At 41.6% G+C, this 15432-nt stretch overlaps 2 protein-coding genes across 10 annotated transcripts in view; one reads left to right on the top strand and one right to left on the bottom strand.

The window, feature by feature from the left end:
- LOC146205376 (uncharacterized) overlaps positions 1-15432 on the top strand; it is a 49554-nt gene that overhangs the window by 30884 nt on the left and 3238 nt on the right. For 2 of the 6 annotated variants that reach the window (XM_084590036.1, XM_084590033.1), the window contains exon 3: positions 3914-4952. In XM_084590036.1, the coding sequence (XP_084446162.1) occupies positions 3914-4142 (229 nt within the window). In that variant the 3' untranslated portion in view covers positions 4143-4952. Of the gene's footprint in view, positions 1-3913; positions 4953-5064; positions 5955-6012; positions 6629-15432 lie in introns of those variants that run through there. The other 4 variants (XR_014704171.1, XM_084590035.1, XM_084590037.1 and 1 more) reach the window with 4 other exon arrangements.
- Positions 4558-15432, bottom strand: part of Sac1 (phosphatidylinositol-3-phosphatase SAC1) — a 34579-nt gene continuing 23704 nt past the window's right edge. For 2 of the 4 annotated variants that reach the window (XM_084590027.1, XM_084590029.1), the window contains exons 12-20: positions 15216-15314; positions 14958-15096; positions 12908-12977; positions 12742-12814; positions 12136-12229; positions 11626-11727; positions 10994-11054; positions 9575-9707; positions 4558-4808 (exon numbers count right to left, since the gene is read on the bottom strand). In XM_084590027.1, coding sequence (XP_084446153.1) covers positions 4751-4808; positions 9575-9707; positions 10994-11054; positions 11626-11727; positions 12136-12229; positions 12742-12814; positions 12908-12977; positions 14958-15096; positions 15216-15314 — 829 coding nt within the window. In that variant the 3' untranslated portion in view covers positions 4558-4750. Of the gene's footprint in view, positions 4809-9300; positions 9708-10993; positions 11055-11625; positions 11728-12135; positions 12230-12741; positions 12815-12907; positions 12978-14957; positions 15097-15215; positions 15315-15432 lie in introns of those variants that run through there. The other 2 variants (XM_084590031.1, XM_084590030.1) reach the window with 2 other exon arrangements.

Here is a 15432-nt window from a genome sequence, read left to right as displayed (position 1 = left end):
AGGCTTTCAAAAGAGAAAATATTTTTTCAGAGATGAAACGCTTATGGAATACGAATATGCAGAATGAATGAAGTGGATGGAGCGGTTTTGAACTGATTCGGGTGCATTTGTTAGGTACATTTGGTGAGTGTTCGACTAGCATACTCAAGTTTAGATCTGATAAGTGTTTTAAAAGCCAGTAGTTTAACATGCTGCAGTGCATAACAAAGATGATGTTTTAGGAAACCTAGAGATCTGTTGGCAGGTGACGATTGTGGTAATGTGTGTTCGCCAAGGAAGGTCACTGCACACGGTTAACAGACGCACTTAAATGATTGCACACTTTCTATGGGCGAGTTATCAACTGCGCAAGAAAAAATGAGGGGGTTGTGATGACGCTGAGATGAGACGAGTTTGCATCTGTTAGTGTTTAGCATCATTAACGAGATGTTGCACCATTCATCAACACGGTTAAGGTTATTCTGAAGGGTCATTACATCAGAAATGTTAGTAACAGTACAATAAATTACAGACACTGGCGAAGCGCCAAATCATTAATATATAGTATTAGGAACAAAAGTGGGCTGAGCACAGATCCCTGTGAAACCCTGGATGTTACAGGCAGAGTGCCTGAGCTGCGATTGTTAATAGAAACGATGCGAGATCGCTTAGTAAGGAATTTTTTTAACCTAGTCTAGAATATTAGGGTATAAATTTAAAAGGAGTTTAAGTAATCGGCATCTGTGAGGTACCTTGTCAAATGCCTTTACGAAGTCTAAAAATAATTCACCGGTTTGCTGGTTGAGGTCAAGGTTAGCATACAAGTCGTCGAAAGTGAAGATTGCAAATTGGGCTTCGCAGGACAGACACCTACGGAACCTGTGTTGAGCCGTATGAAGGAAGTTGTGGGAATCTAGGAAGTTAATGACAAGGGAGTAGATGACATGTTCCATGATTTCAGAAGGCACGCTGGTTAAATAGATGGGGCGATAATTTGGTGTACCTGTCTTGAACGCCTGAATGACCCTCCCCACATTTCAGTAATCCGTTAGGGTTCCTGTTGAAAGCGATTGAGAATACAACAATGAAAGATATATGGCTGAGATGTGTTTAGTGTTTTTCAGTAGTTTAGAGTTTATTTTGTCCATTCTTGATGCTGATGAAAGCTTAATTTTGTGAATATGACTTATGATGCCTTGCACAGTGATTTCAATGGGTGTCATAGCTGGTAGTGCTACAATAGGCAGGGTGGGTAATGAGGAATCAGTTTCGTATGTGAAAATGGAAACAAAAGCGCAGTTAAATATGTCAGCACATTTATCTTCAGTAACTAGAGTCCTCCACGGGCCGGCCAGAAAGCCCAGGCTCGGCCCAGGACAATTGCTGTTTTGCCGGGCCCGGGCCGGGCTGGGGCTTCTTTCGGAAATGAAGGAATACCGGCGCTAAAATTGTTCACGTGGTTTATGAATAAACCACTACTGGTTCATTTGTGAACGCCGAATGAGAGAAAGCTCATTTGTAGACAGAGTTTAATCAGTGGCACTCACTGGTTTGTCCAAGTAACCCTGGGCGGGCACGCCTGGCAGTGTTTGATACAAGCGAAAAAGTTAAGAAGTGCAAAACCCTGCAGCGCTCTCTATTACAGTGCAGGTCCTATGAGATGCTGCAACGCATAAAACACAGCTTGTTTGCACGAACACATGCCTAGTAATGTACACAACAACGCTAGCTTGGAATTTTTTAGCGATATGTGAGCACACTTCGTTGGATCTAGCAGAAGGAGCTCTTGTGTCTTCTCAGTGTTGTGTTACCATTAACGACTGCACATTTTTGAAGCCTCATAACAGCCACTGGAAAAGCACCATTAATTGACTGCTTGGCAGACAGCTGTCTGTTCAAAAATAGTCTTTGTCTAGCTTAGCCTCGCCACCCGACCCCCCCCCCCCCCCCCTTCTTAAAAAAAAAGAAAGAAAAAGAAACGCATCTCTAAGCTATGAGAAGCACCACTAGATAAGAATGTGCTACTTCTGGAATCTTTGGGTATTCAAACGGATATATATGCACAATGAACAGTCTTTTTGTTTTCAGTCTCCTTAGAGATTCAGAGTGCAGACATGAATTCTTTACAAAAATATGTGGATTCTTTCTTTTCCCGCCCTTGCTCATGCAGGCTCCTGTGGCATAGTTGCCTGAGACAGTCTCTCTGTGTGTGATTAAGGACTGGTCACAGCCCCCCTCACTTATAGACCTTTGCATCGGGCAAGAAGGAAGTCAAAACACCTCCTCTTTGGGCTGTTGCAAACTGGTTCCATTACCGCTTCCATTGTACTGATAAGGGAGCAATTACTCAGTGACGTCCACCCAAGCGCAGCCGTACGGCTACAAAGGAAAGCTATACAGCTTTCTCAGAAACTTCAGAGTTAAAGAAAAATTCGTCTGATCCGGAGATCGAACCCGGCACCACCGCCCTACGAAGTTTCTGAGAACCAACTATGAAGTTTCTGAGAAAGCTGTATAGCTTTCCTTTGTAGCCGTACGGCTGCGCTTGGGTGGACGTCACGGAGTAATTACTTCTTAATTAGAAATCTACTCCACCTTGGGGGATTCCCCTAAATATTTGTTCCACTGTACTGACGTCAGGCGCACACAACAGCTCAGCGAGTATTACGGAGACGCCCAGGGGGCCCTCATTGCAAAGATCTATACTTCCTCGTCAGGCCCAATTTTGCACTGACAAATGGTATGTGGAACATTGATCTTGTTTTCACCTGCTCCACAGCCATCTGCTCTTCACAAGCCTAACCACCTCTTCCCATTGCCAGGCATGGTTGGCTTTACCTCGGCAACTCACGTTGACTTTTTGGTTATCATCTGCTTGGCACAAAAGCCTATATAGAGCTCTGATCTGGCCTCAATAAAGTCCATTCACCTTGCTCTTTCAGGCATTCTTTGCTGTGTCTTTAAGACACTCCCAATCGAGGGCATTTCTTAAGAAAATTTTTAAAACTTAAAACAAAATGAACGGTCAACATGGCATCTCGTTCCACTATCCAATGTTTCAACAAGAGGGCTTATCCACTATCCAATGTTTCAACAAGAGGGCTTATCTTCCTGCCTTTGCTTTCTTGTATCCCTGTTCAGGAATTTTGTGTACTGAAAAGCGAGTGCAAGTTCCCACAGAAAAATACAAGGTATTCTTAGATATACTCAAAGTCTGTGGATCCATACAGACAACATAAGCAAAGCATAAAAAAAAATATGTACAGGCCAGGTACACTGCAGCCAGCAGTCTATCACCTAGAAAGCACAGGTGTCTTAATTCATGCTAAATAAATTCGTAAATCAACTCGCAAACTGCTTAGTACCCGAGAAAAGTTAACAAGAAACTAGTATAACGTCAAGAGAGATCACAGCTGGCTCAATTTCTGTAACTATAGTGTTCTTATTTTTCTTTTATAGTTAAAGTGCTGAAAAACCCAAACGCGAAAGATTCTGGCTGCTCCCTCTCGCAGGTAGTGACAAGAGCTGCGCAACACGTGTCAATGATCAGTTGCTAGCCGTGTCATGCGGGGAGTGTGCTCTTTCAGTAGAAATAATAGATTTCACGTGGTTTTCTAAGTTACTTTAGTTTGAACGAAAATCATGCCATTTTTTTTTGGTGGTTTTTCCCCAACTCTTTTAACCAGTACTTTTTGTTTACCTCCAGCAGTGTATAAGGATGAACGACTTAAACTAGTATTGAGATAGCAAAAGAAAAACACTGCAAGACAGTTTCATTCTAAGAGCCACGCCTGTCACTAGACGCCTGCACCTATTAAATAAATTGTGCAGAAATAATTCAACAAGTCATATTAAAAAATAATTGTCACATATGACTGCCCTACTAGCAGCCACTGGATACCGAGGATAAAAACGATGCATTTTATCTTCCCAGCAGCGCCGTGGCCCAGTTTGAAGACTGCATCCGAACAGCGATACGCCACGCCAACTGCCATCACGAGGTGGATTACCTGGTAACCCTACTGATGTCTAAGGCACGAGACATGCTGGGACACATCTACGATGCCAACTGCTGGTACGACTGTAGAACAGCCGCTGCTAGTGCGTTCTGCGCCTCAACCGGACTCATAGTGCTGGCACTGGTGGCACTTTGGGGGACATGAAGCTACCCTTGATGGCCACGGTTATTGTGCCAAAACATTGATGCAGCCTGACGAACGGGCTGCAAAGTGCATGCAGGACTTTCAGAAGTTTGTTTGCGAAGGCATTCGTTGCTCCCTACATGGTCATTGTTCCTATGCTTTTTCAGTGACCGTTTGCAAAAGCACCGCCTAGGTGGCGAGCCACCCATGCATATGCTTTCAGGGAATTCTCCAAAAGCTTGGCAGTTGCATAGCCGAACACTTACGTAAATGACCAGCTTCCAAGACACTGCTTTACTCCCCTATAACTTCTGCTTTTGCATTCCAAAAGGCGACATTTTAGTCAACACAGAGAACATCAATGCCCACTGCTTCACTGGTGAAAGTAAGCATATATATATATAATCTATTTTTCTGTACTTTATAATCAAAGGCATTCAAAAGAGATATATTTATTCATGTATGGCATCTGATCCCGTCAAGCAAATGGCTCTGGATGAAATGTCACATCTGCTCATTTCTATGTAGTACTATCATTATATAAGTATGTATTCTGACATGATGATGTCTGTTATACCCTTAAATGATTGCAGCTATTCCCAGTAGAAAAACCAATATCAAAAAGATTCTCATATTATATAGCATGTTACGTCTTCTTTCGGCGTCAGGACATGTAGGATGCTCCACCTGTAATAAAACCACAGATTGCTGCATCTCTGTCCTTGAAGCTAAAAGCAACTTAACTACTTAACACATTCCAATAGTGTTTTCTCTAAATTCAGTAACTTACGCATGTCACATGGATGGTAAATAAAAGATATTGGCAAAACATGCTCTCTGTACAATAGACAAGCTCAAAATGATATCCACCATGCCAGAGCTTACTGTACTACCCTTCTGTTTTTTTTTTTTTTTTTTTTTTCCTTCCCCAAATCTGATACAGGGACAAGGAGTGAGTGACAGCCGAGGAAAAGTTTATCTGCAGTTTACGCTTGGCTAAGTGTTGTAGTATATCATGCCTCAACTTCTTGTAGCAAATATATCCTTCAAGTTAAATTATTAGTTTTCATCAGCCTGAACACCCTGTTGCAGGATACATTGAATTCTGCAGTCATATGCATGGTGCTTGCATTCAGTGAGGCAAATGTTCTAACTCTATCCTTCCCTTTCCTCCCTCTTTCGAATATAGTCTCTCCCCCATGTAACTAGCTTGCTCAAGACATCTGAATGTTATAAATCGAACTTTTTAGTGTACTTTAAATAATATGCTCTTTTGTTTGCCTGCAGCACATGTCAATGCAGCAAAAACGTGTTACTCTGAACTTCAGAAGGCTGAAAAAAAAAAATAAAAAAAATTAAAAAAAAAACGTGAATTCCAAGTTGTCTACAAAAAAAAGGAAAAAAAAAGACAGGAGAACCCTGCCAAATAGCTTTCATACCATAGTAAATCTATTAGGGGACAAACTGAGCAGTGGACACCCTCTTTTGAGGTGAACACTGCGCAGCAATGATGACTTTCCAAGTTTCATCAAATGATTTACCACGTGCCCAGTGTTGAGGGCACTGAAACAAACTGCTACGAGATGGCAGGGCCCTTAGCGACCCCGTGCACGGTGTTGTATGAGCAGATAAAGCCTAGTTGCAGTGAAATGGTATGTGACGAGGCCAAAGTTTCAACATAGTGGGTGCAGGAGAAAACCGCACGGACAGAAATGCATACTGGACTTCTTTTAAAGATAAGAAAAGGAAGCTAAGACTGGTATGTGGGGTCTAACACTCCTTGGATCTAAATTCCAAAGCAACAGATGGCTGGCTAAGAGATGCTATAGCAGTGGGCTCTGGACGACTTTTGAAACCAGCCAGGGTTCTAACATGCACTGACGTCTTTCAGCATACAGGTTTTATCCCAGCTTGCTCCATCGAAATACAGCCGCTGCGGCCGGTTTCGATCATTCAGCCTTGAGACCAGCAGCTGAACGCCAAACCCACCAAGCCACCGTGGGCGAAAAATTGCAGCCTCTGTCATCCTCGAGAGTAGATGTAAGCATGAATTGCTTCGCAGTAATGTTGTAGCAGTACTGTCGGGAACTATTATAGATAGTGCTAACCGCATTCTTGAAGTTGTTGGGTGTTGTGTTGGGTTTTATGGCACATAGGCAACTAAGGCCATCATGTGCCAAACTCAGGGTAAAGCAGTTCTTGTTAAAAATAACTCAGAGTTTGTTTATTAGCTTTACTTCTTCTAAAAAATCAAAAATAGAAGAAATTTCGACAATGGCATTCTCTCCTAGCAAAAGACTTGGATGAAATGGAAGGTCTCGTTTATTGTGTCATGCCACACATCACAAAGAACTCCTGCCAATGACTTCCGTAAAGCACAAAACCAGCCAGAGACACACATGCTCACTAGCCAACGACATGGGCCATGGTTCCTGGACCATGTTTGCCCAAATCCGCTGAGAACGCGAGCTAAAACCATTTCACACTAATAGAAATAAAAAGTGACGTGCCAGCCAGCCTTGGAAAGGGCACACAGCACAGAATACAAGTCTATGAGACCGGGCTATTTTTCATCCTAGTGATCATAGTGGATCTGTTACACCTGCTACTGTGTGCAATCAAGGGTATGTGGACAATGTGAAATTTCGGTTAGAGGAGTGGTATATGGGCATTCATTTCCGTGCCAGTTATACCTCGACACTGCCTCATCCCAGGAGCTTATCTGCTTTAATGGAGTCTGACACCACAGACTTAAACACTGGGGAGGACTGTGCTGTCAGTCCGAATTAAGGAAGTTTCACATATATCAACTAAGAAATCAGAAAAATTATGTTTGCTGCAACTCCCCCTCCCCCCTCCCTCCCCGCACACACACACATGCATTAAAATACTTAGCCAGGTTTCTAAGACACTACATGAAGTGGCACATAAGGCAATAAGGCTATTTCGTATATCTCTCCATTTTCATTCACTAAGGAGACACACTGCCTCCACTCCCAACCTTGCAAAGACCCTGGCTGCACATCAAAAACATTACACGGCCTGATAAAGCCCGGACTTCAACGAAAAACCTAATCAAGAAACAACTACACCACCCCAGGCAACAATAGAGCGATGATAAAAAAAAAAAAAAAAAAAAAAGGAACTAAGGTTTCTTTGATCTAGGAAGTTTTAGAGCACCAGGAATCATTCCAATGACTGCAGAATCCTGGACCAATCAAGAGTTCATTTCTGCTTTGGTAGTTCACCTTCTCTTGAATCATGCAAATTTGAATGAATATTATTTTCAATGTCAATGCCAATCTCCAAACATGTGCTTAGCTTACCAGCATATGTGGTGAAGCATTGCTATTGTAGCTAAAGCCATAAAACCCTGCAATATCTACCAAGTGTTTGTAGATAAATACCAATGAAGAAAAGTTGATTGTTGAAAAGATTCAAGTGTACGGCAGACACCATTCCATGGGCAGTACTAATGCATATTAAATGTTATGCAGCATGTGGCAATTACATTTTACCAAATTTTCCTCTTTTGGAGCTTTGCTGTGAGGATAACCTCAATAAAAGCAAAAATGTAACTGCAGTTTCCAAGCTATTAAATGTACAAAACCACTTGCCCAATTGCAGGGGATTAAACTTTTGCAGCATATTATAAACCACAGATCATGCATGACTGCCCACCTAAGCCGCATTGACGACAAAGTTAAGTAAACGAGGTAGTAAAAATTACCGTTATGATGAGGCTAAACAATGCAGAAGCTATACTAGTAATATTACTTAGCAGACACAAGCCCTTGATGCTTGCAAGCTCATATCAAGTGTGCTTGCAAAAGACTTGGCATAAAAAAAAAAAAGTGTGAGGCCTTTGACTTTTTTTGCATTGCTACCAATGCTTCATCATGTGCTGTGACCTTTATAGTACCTTATGATAGCATGTAAATCATGTTTGTCTATGAGCTGTTTGTTTATGAGCAGAGTAAAAATTTTAGACGCTTCATAGCACAAATCTATGATTCTGGGCAAGCCGCTTTAATCACAATATTTCTAATGAGGTCCACAATTAGGTAATTCCTAATACAATGCATAGAAAACTTGTACCTCGACCTACTTGATTGAAGAAGAAGAAAAGCAAAGTTCATCTTGAAAGTTTAGCACAAGCAAAATTTTACATTATATGCACGCAAAATTATTTTTGTATATTTTAGGCATGGATTCCTCAGTTTCACATTATAATCGCACAAAGACTAACACACTTTGGAACAAATTTTGCCACAGAAATACTCCACAAAAGAAAGATATAAAATAAAGAACAAAACACCATTTCAAGGTCTTTAAATCAAAAGGTTGGCAAGTGACATGTCAGTTAAAAATTCCCTAGATTAAAGCTTCATTGAAGCCTGATCAAAGTTCTTGGAATCCCATTCATTGTACCTAAAAAAAAAAAAAAAAAAAAATGCTGGCTGCAGCAAAGCCTGGAGCAATGTTAACATGTTCACTGTATTGTGGATCACCAGTGGGTCACATCATTTATTCATGCTGTACGGCTGGGCGGGCCACACGTTGGAGAAGTTGACATATTTTATTGTGAGGTCCTCCTCCTCACACCTGACAATAAAATGTCTCACAGCTTCATTGTGTGAGCCAGTATTCGTGGCCACACTATATTAGTAAATGATCTAACTGGAGACCCGTTAACAATTGGACATTATTAAATGATTAATCCACATGACCAAAGACTATAACCATATGTGTACGGGAAGGGGCTACCTCTGCTAGGACACTGTTCAGGAAAGGCCAGACAACAGTATAAATGCAACAAAATAATTAAAGTGCAACGAATGCAAAATAACATCAATTCCAAAAAAAGACTAGTACACAAACCATAGGTTCGACATATTTTAGAACTATAGGTTAGCTTTAAACACCACAACTGATGTGCCATCAAGTTGTTGAAGCAAACAAAGTGAAGAATGAGTGCAGTTACAGAAAGGAGAGAAGTAAAATCCAAAAAGAAGGCAGTCGTAATGTGCACAGGTAGCATAATCTTATGCAGGTGAAACTACACACTTAAAAGACATTTCACGAACACCAATGTATGACGATAGATTAATTAAATGGAAGATTCATGTGAGGAGTGTTTTTTCATTCTGATTCAGGCAAAACGCATACTGCAGGTAAGTAGTGTTAGTTATGTCCTTTATTTAGTTCCATACATGCTAGGAAGTCTGACAAGAGGCCTGAACAGATAACAAGTCAAATAAAAAAATAACAACTTGGAAGGATTTGTATATTGCCTATTCTTGACACGGAGGTGCACTCATCATCTCCCAGTACACTGCAGCACTGTCAGCCTTTTAATGCAGAATTGTAAACAACAAAGCTCCTACTGGAGAGTAAGAGGTTTAGGAAGGAAAGGACAATCTGACAGGTCCATGCAAGCAGGCTAATCTGACCTTCTGTTAGGCGCAAGGTCACGCAGCTTTGGAAAGTCCACAAATTCAGTTCCATAATACACTATGGCCATGAGGGTCAGGACAGTCATTGTCAGCCAAAACAAAAAGTACATGAAGGACTCCATAGAGTACACTGCAAAATAAGGAAAAAAATAAGGTTGGCAAAAATTTACAACCACACTCAGTAAACACACAGGTCTAGCAATGATTTCAATAGACTGAGTGCAAGTTACTAAGGAAAGCACACAGTACGGCCAGAATGCTGCAGTACTATTAGTGACTAGTCCAGAGTAGCAAATCAGCACCTTTAACATATCTGTGTAACCTTTACACAACCGGCCATTTATAAAAGTGTAGCCCCCCCCCCCCCCTTCATAGTAATCCTTTACAATAACAATATTCCAATTATTGCCTTATTTGATATTTTTTGTAGCCCAGGCCAATGTGCATATATCTGAGATTGCACTATTCAAAGCACAGTGGTGAATGCTGCTTAACACAAAAGGAATACAGGCAAAATGCAGAGGGCCAATGTAGAGCAGCCCATGTAGTAATCCTCTTTTTGTACCTTATCACTAAGATCAGGTGAACAGAACTGAAGACCATGGCATTAAGGCACACCAGCTTCTGTGACCTACATAGCGGACTCCTTCAAGAAAACTTGACCAGATCTGCTAAATCTGTTCGAACAGCAGGAACTGGTCTCACAAAAATTGTGCAAAATATCAGGCTTTGGAAAAGCATATAAGCTTTTTAAAGAAGCCAACACACACACGCGTGCGTGCACGCACACACACACATGATCTTAAGTTTGCTACTCGCGACCATTTCGCACATCCCACCTATAAAAAGTCTTCAGTGCTCGGCCACTAACACAGCACATACTTCCCTTCAACTAGGGCCAGAGAAGGGCCTGACTATCCCTTCAAAATTCCTCTATGATTGTTAAGCCTTGACCCATCATGAACTTATTGCAAAGTGCCAATTTACAGGAAGGAGTATGTTGATGAAAACAGTCCGAAACTACATGTTGTAATAATTCCGCCAACAAATTGAGGGAAGTGGAGAAGCTCACAAAGTGCAAGCATGCAACTCAATTTTCAGTACAGTATCAAAAGAATAAAAAAAAATAATAATGACAGCTAGAGCAAGACAAAGCAGAATGCTAGAAAACAATTATTCTAAAAAACGTGCACAAGAATTCTTCATGTAAGAAAAAATTGTGGACCCCAATCAGTTTCATTAAATTCAGGTTTTAACTATACTGAAGTTTTCCTTGATGCAGTTTTCCTTGACTTCTACTCCATACAAAAGGAAATGATGCTATTTAAAGATGAAATCCTGAACTCAATGCCAGCAGTCGCACGAAATGAAAGCAAAATAAAACATCATTCCCATCTGCCAACTTTAGTTACATACCTGAAGAGTTGAGCAGGCACAAAAAGCAGCAAATTATTGCCAGTAGCAGGAAGCCTGGAAGCTGTAAAGAAACAAACAGTGTTATTAACATCTCGCATGCTTCAAGACTAATTACTCAGCAGGGGGTAGTACATTTTCAATGTAGTAGCTGAGCTTATTTTTGGGTATAAAACTAGCCGTCTGCTGATAGCACACAAAAGAATGCAAGAGCTGGGGCAAGAAAATTGCAAGGCCTGCACTGCACCCGTGAAAAACTTGTTTAAGGTTTCCAATGGACACAATTTGCTTCAGCCTTTGCACTTGTCTTTCAAGAGCAGGCAAATTTACGTGTCAAAAAAATATCAGAGCATATTTAGTCTCTTCCCTCTTGCCCTGACAGCAGCATGTCTGGCAATGGAAGTCCCAGCGCACATGCATCAGTCATAGATGTTGTATTAGATATTCAGCTGCTCAGAAAACTTTGAACAAATTGAAATGAACTAGTTGAAAACCACTGCACGAGACATTATCGACATCAATGCAGCAACACCTAAAACAAGTAGTCAAGGAAACGCTGCATGGCATAGTAGACAAGAAGAGCCTAAAGAGAGAGATGCAGTTGGGTAAATAGCCAAATGACAGGTTTTACATACCGCCCAGTACTTCTTTTCCCTGTGAACTGTGAGTGGGCACGAAAGGGCTGCACCTTCACCCTCCTGAACCCTGTAGTTTCCTAGGAAAAGATCAATGGCATCCTGCAATGCAGAGAAACACCTCATATTAACATGCCACGAGTTGTGCCACACATCAGTGCGTAGTAACCTACATTCGCACATCACGCGCCGCTTGTGACCAGAGCTGCAAAGGCGGCTGACGGCCGTCAGTTGCGTGTGACCGTCAGCTTTCCTCTCCCCGTGAGAGAGGGGGAGCACACTAGGGAGGAGGGAGCACAGCAGAGAGGCACCTTGCGATCAACCGGAGAAATGAAGCTTAGTCTTTGTTTGGGATTCACAGCTCTCAGTCGATAATTCCTGGCCTGTGTTAGCATCCCAACAAGTGCTTCCCACCCCCTCCCTAATATTAACACACACACGCGCACCCCCCCCCCCCCCTCAGACACACACAAAAAAGGCGCGAATGTGCAAACAAGAATCTTGACTTGCCTGCCTGAAGCCATCATTGAAATTGTTCTTGAAGTAGCGAATAGCTGAGTTGTAGCCATCCTTCAGTGCTCCGAGGATAGTACGCTTTCCAGTCCTTAAAAAGGAGCAATAAATAACAAACACTACAATTGTAAATGACACATTACAAATTTAGCTATCACAAATGCCCTTACAGTAAGCCGCAAATATGGTCAATAAATGGTGACAACAAAATACACCCATGGAAGCTCCACAGCTTGACAGAGAACTTGTTTAATACAAAAATGGAAATTTTTCATGCACATACTCCACTGAACTATTTCAATAGCCCTGGAAGTATACACATACAATTATAATTGGGGATTAGGGTTTTCAATATGCTACCTTTACTGGTGGCCTATACAATCTATACAATCAGCTGTTAGGAACTTCCTTCTGATGTATACTATAGATTTCCGTGCATGCTCCAGTTTTCACATTACAGCCCAATTATACAGAAAATATTGAGCACCAGCACTTCTCACAACAATAAAGGCCATTCATTCATTTTCAAATCTGCATACAGCGCCCTGAGAGCATGAATTCTGTACTAACGCTAGTATGTTGCTGACACCACAGAAGAATTACCTTGTGTAATCAGTTTTGAGGGCACCAGTACCTGCATACTGGATGCTGCAGAAATCCCCATTGTCTGCCCAGACTGCAAAAATGAAATAGCATCGGTACAGAATCGGAAAAAAACTTGATCATAAGTAACTAAAAATCAGGAAAACTGGAAAACTATTTTCATTACCATTCTTGTACAAAGTCTCAAAAACGGGATGGTGTTTTATGGTCTCTCCTGGCATAAGAATACCAGTCCTCTAAAAAAAAAAAAAAGAAAACCAGCACATTTACTAACATACCGCGATAGCAGCCAATAAAAAGTTCCAATGATTAATTTCATAATGCGTCATTCAGCAGTCATGAAAGATATACCATTTTCACGTACGCCAGCTATAACTCTAGTCAGTGGGGCGAATTGCACAGCTGCAGAGGTATTAGTATTACTTTCTACAGTAATCTATCAGCCATAGTGCTTGAAAACTTAATGGCCACACATAATACATATGCTGGAACTGCTAAACACTTTGAAAAAAAAAAAGAGAGAGAGAGAGAATTACAGACTGCCATAAATCTGGCCTCAATGGTATGAAGTAATGTGACCTGCATTACTGGCCACATTCAGTGGTATGGGCAAACCTGGAACACAACAGTTACAAAATAGCCTTACTAGGAATGCTTCTGCAGTTGTTCAGTCAATTCGGTCTACTATTCTGATCCCTCAGTAAGTAGCTCTATGCCTTATAACCCCTTATAAATTATGGTGCACGCAACTTCCAAAACCATTAAGCTACACTATGTCAGGGTACGTAAACAGTATGAGCCAAAAAAAAAAAAAAGAAAGAAAGAAAGCAATGGTGTGTAGATGGGCTATTTGGTGCTGGTTAAATGATGAAAAAGCATGGTTGACAACACACAAGTGGCATAAAAAGCAAGTTGCTCTGCAATAGGCAAAAGGAAAGCGGAGAAGGGTAGTACAATGAGATCTAAGCCCGTATTCTGAGTTTGCGTCGTTGTCAAAGTATAGTTATCTCACGTGACCTCGAGACATCTGTTTGGTCGAAACGCCGGAACCGGGTGGTGCTACTACGGAACTGGAAAAGGTAGCAATATCATGTTTCGGCGTTTCCACCAATCAGGTGACTCGAGGTCGGGGAGATAGCGACACTTTCGATAATGACTCAAACTCGGAATACAGGCCCTAATCTGTCCTAACAAGCTTTCTTTTATCCGTTTGAGTCTCTCCAAATGGCAACCGGTTTTTGAAACGTGGGCCCACCACAGCCCAAGAGAAACAATTCAGAAGCATGTTGTGAGCCTTAGTTCTTGAATATAAATGGAACATATGCTAGAGCACTTGAGGTTTGTCTCACCATTGCTGGTTTCTGGAAAAAGCATAACCAAGGAAAAATTAAATGGGTGACAATTTGATTACCCTGTAGTGATCAACCTTTTTACCACCAAGTTCTCCGAAATTATAAACACAGCAATTTTTTCTTTGAGCTCAATATTCCACAACTTCCGATAAAGCTGTATTAAAGAATATTTTGTGGATGCCAAATTTTGAGACGCAGAAGTTTCAGACCCTTCAGCTCTCCACTCTACCCTTAAATAAGGAAAAATTCTGCGCAGCTGCATAAAATGCATGCCCAAGAGGTGCTGGAGCAAAGAAAGGTGCACTGGATGTAAAGATGGACTTAGGACCAAGCGCGATGAATGCCATTCATGCGGCAAGGCTCAATCAAGTGTACCTTGACTCCACAGGTGAAATGGTGCAATTTTGGGTACTGTGTAAATGCAAGCAAACATGAATTCTGCTTAACTAATTCATCCATATCAAAATTTATGTTGCAGACAGGAAGAAAATACTGAATTCACACTATTCTCGAGATCATGATTTGAAATTGTATCCAAATTATTTCCCGGACTAATTTTCTGCATGTTCTACGTGATTAGCCAGAAGCGCAGGACACAAACGAGTGAAATAATTTTGCTGGCTTGCCAAAGGGATGTGATGCGTAATTACTGTGGCACTCTGGCTTGTCACATTACCATCACTTGACATCATGCTGAATTCTGCGGAACTGACATGATACTAGAGCTACACCAGCAGCAGTAGCTATGCCACAACCAGGACTCTATCCTACGACCTTGTGATCAACAGTTAGGTACCAAAGACACTGAGCCACACAGAAGTATTCATTTAACAGAACAGCCATCAAAGGCAGGAATAAGCTTACCTGAAGCTGCTGTTCCAAGCTACGCCGGGCAAGCAGAGACTGCACAACATTGGTTCGATCCAAACAATCAATGCAGTTGGTGCGGAACACCCCAGTCTGGATACAGGGCACTGAGCCATCATAAAGCATCATGAAGTACCTGCAATCGATTCCCCAGCATAAGAGACAGCCTTTATGGACACCTTAACAATTCAAAAAATGTTCAAAACAAAGAAAAAACAAAAAAAAAAGTGCACCACATTTGAATTTCTCGCTTACCCGAATGCATCTTGGTCTTGGGCTACCCTGTCCATCAGTAGGGAGAGACGATCCCACTGCATCTTTCGGCACTCATGGTGGAAATCAAAAGCCTCATACCTGCCAATGGACTGGGGGTTAGCACAGGTCACTGGAGACAACATTTGGTCTGCTAACACAGTAACATCCCCGACACTAATGCTTTATGAGGCCCACGCCGGGCAAGCAGTGACTGCAC

Source organism: Amblyomma maculatum, chromosome 1 (genome assembly GCF_055883805.1).
Source record: "Amblyomma maculatum isolate TAMU_Amacu chromosome 1, ASM5588380v1, whole genome shotgun sequence".
In the NCBI taxonomy this organism is placed as follows: domain Eukaryota; kingdom Metazoa; phylum Arthropoda; class Arachnida; order Ixodida; family Ixodidae; genus Amblyomma; species Amblyomma maculatum.
The sequence above is the reverse complement of the archived record's forward strand: the minus strand, read 5'-3'. Positions and strand labels throughout refer to the sequence as shown.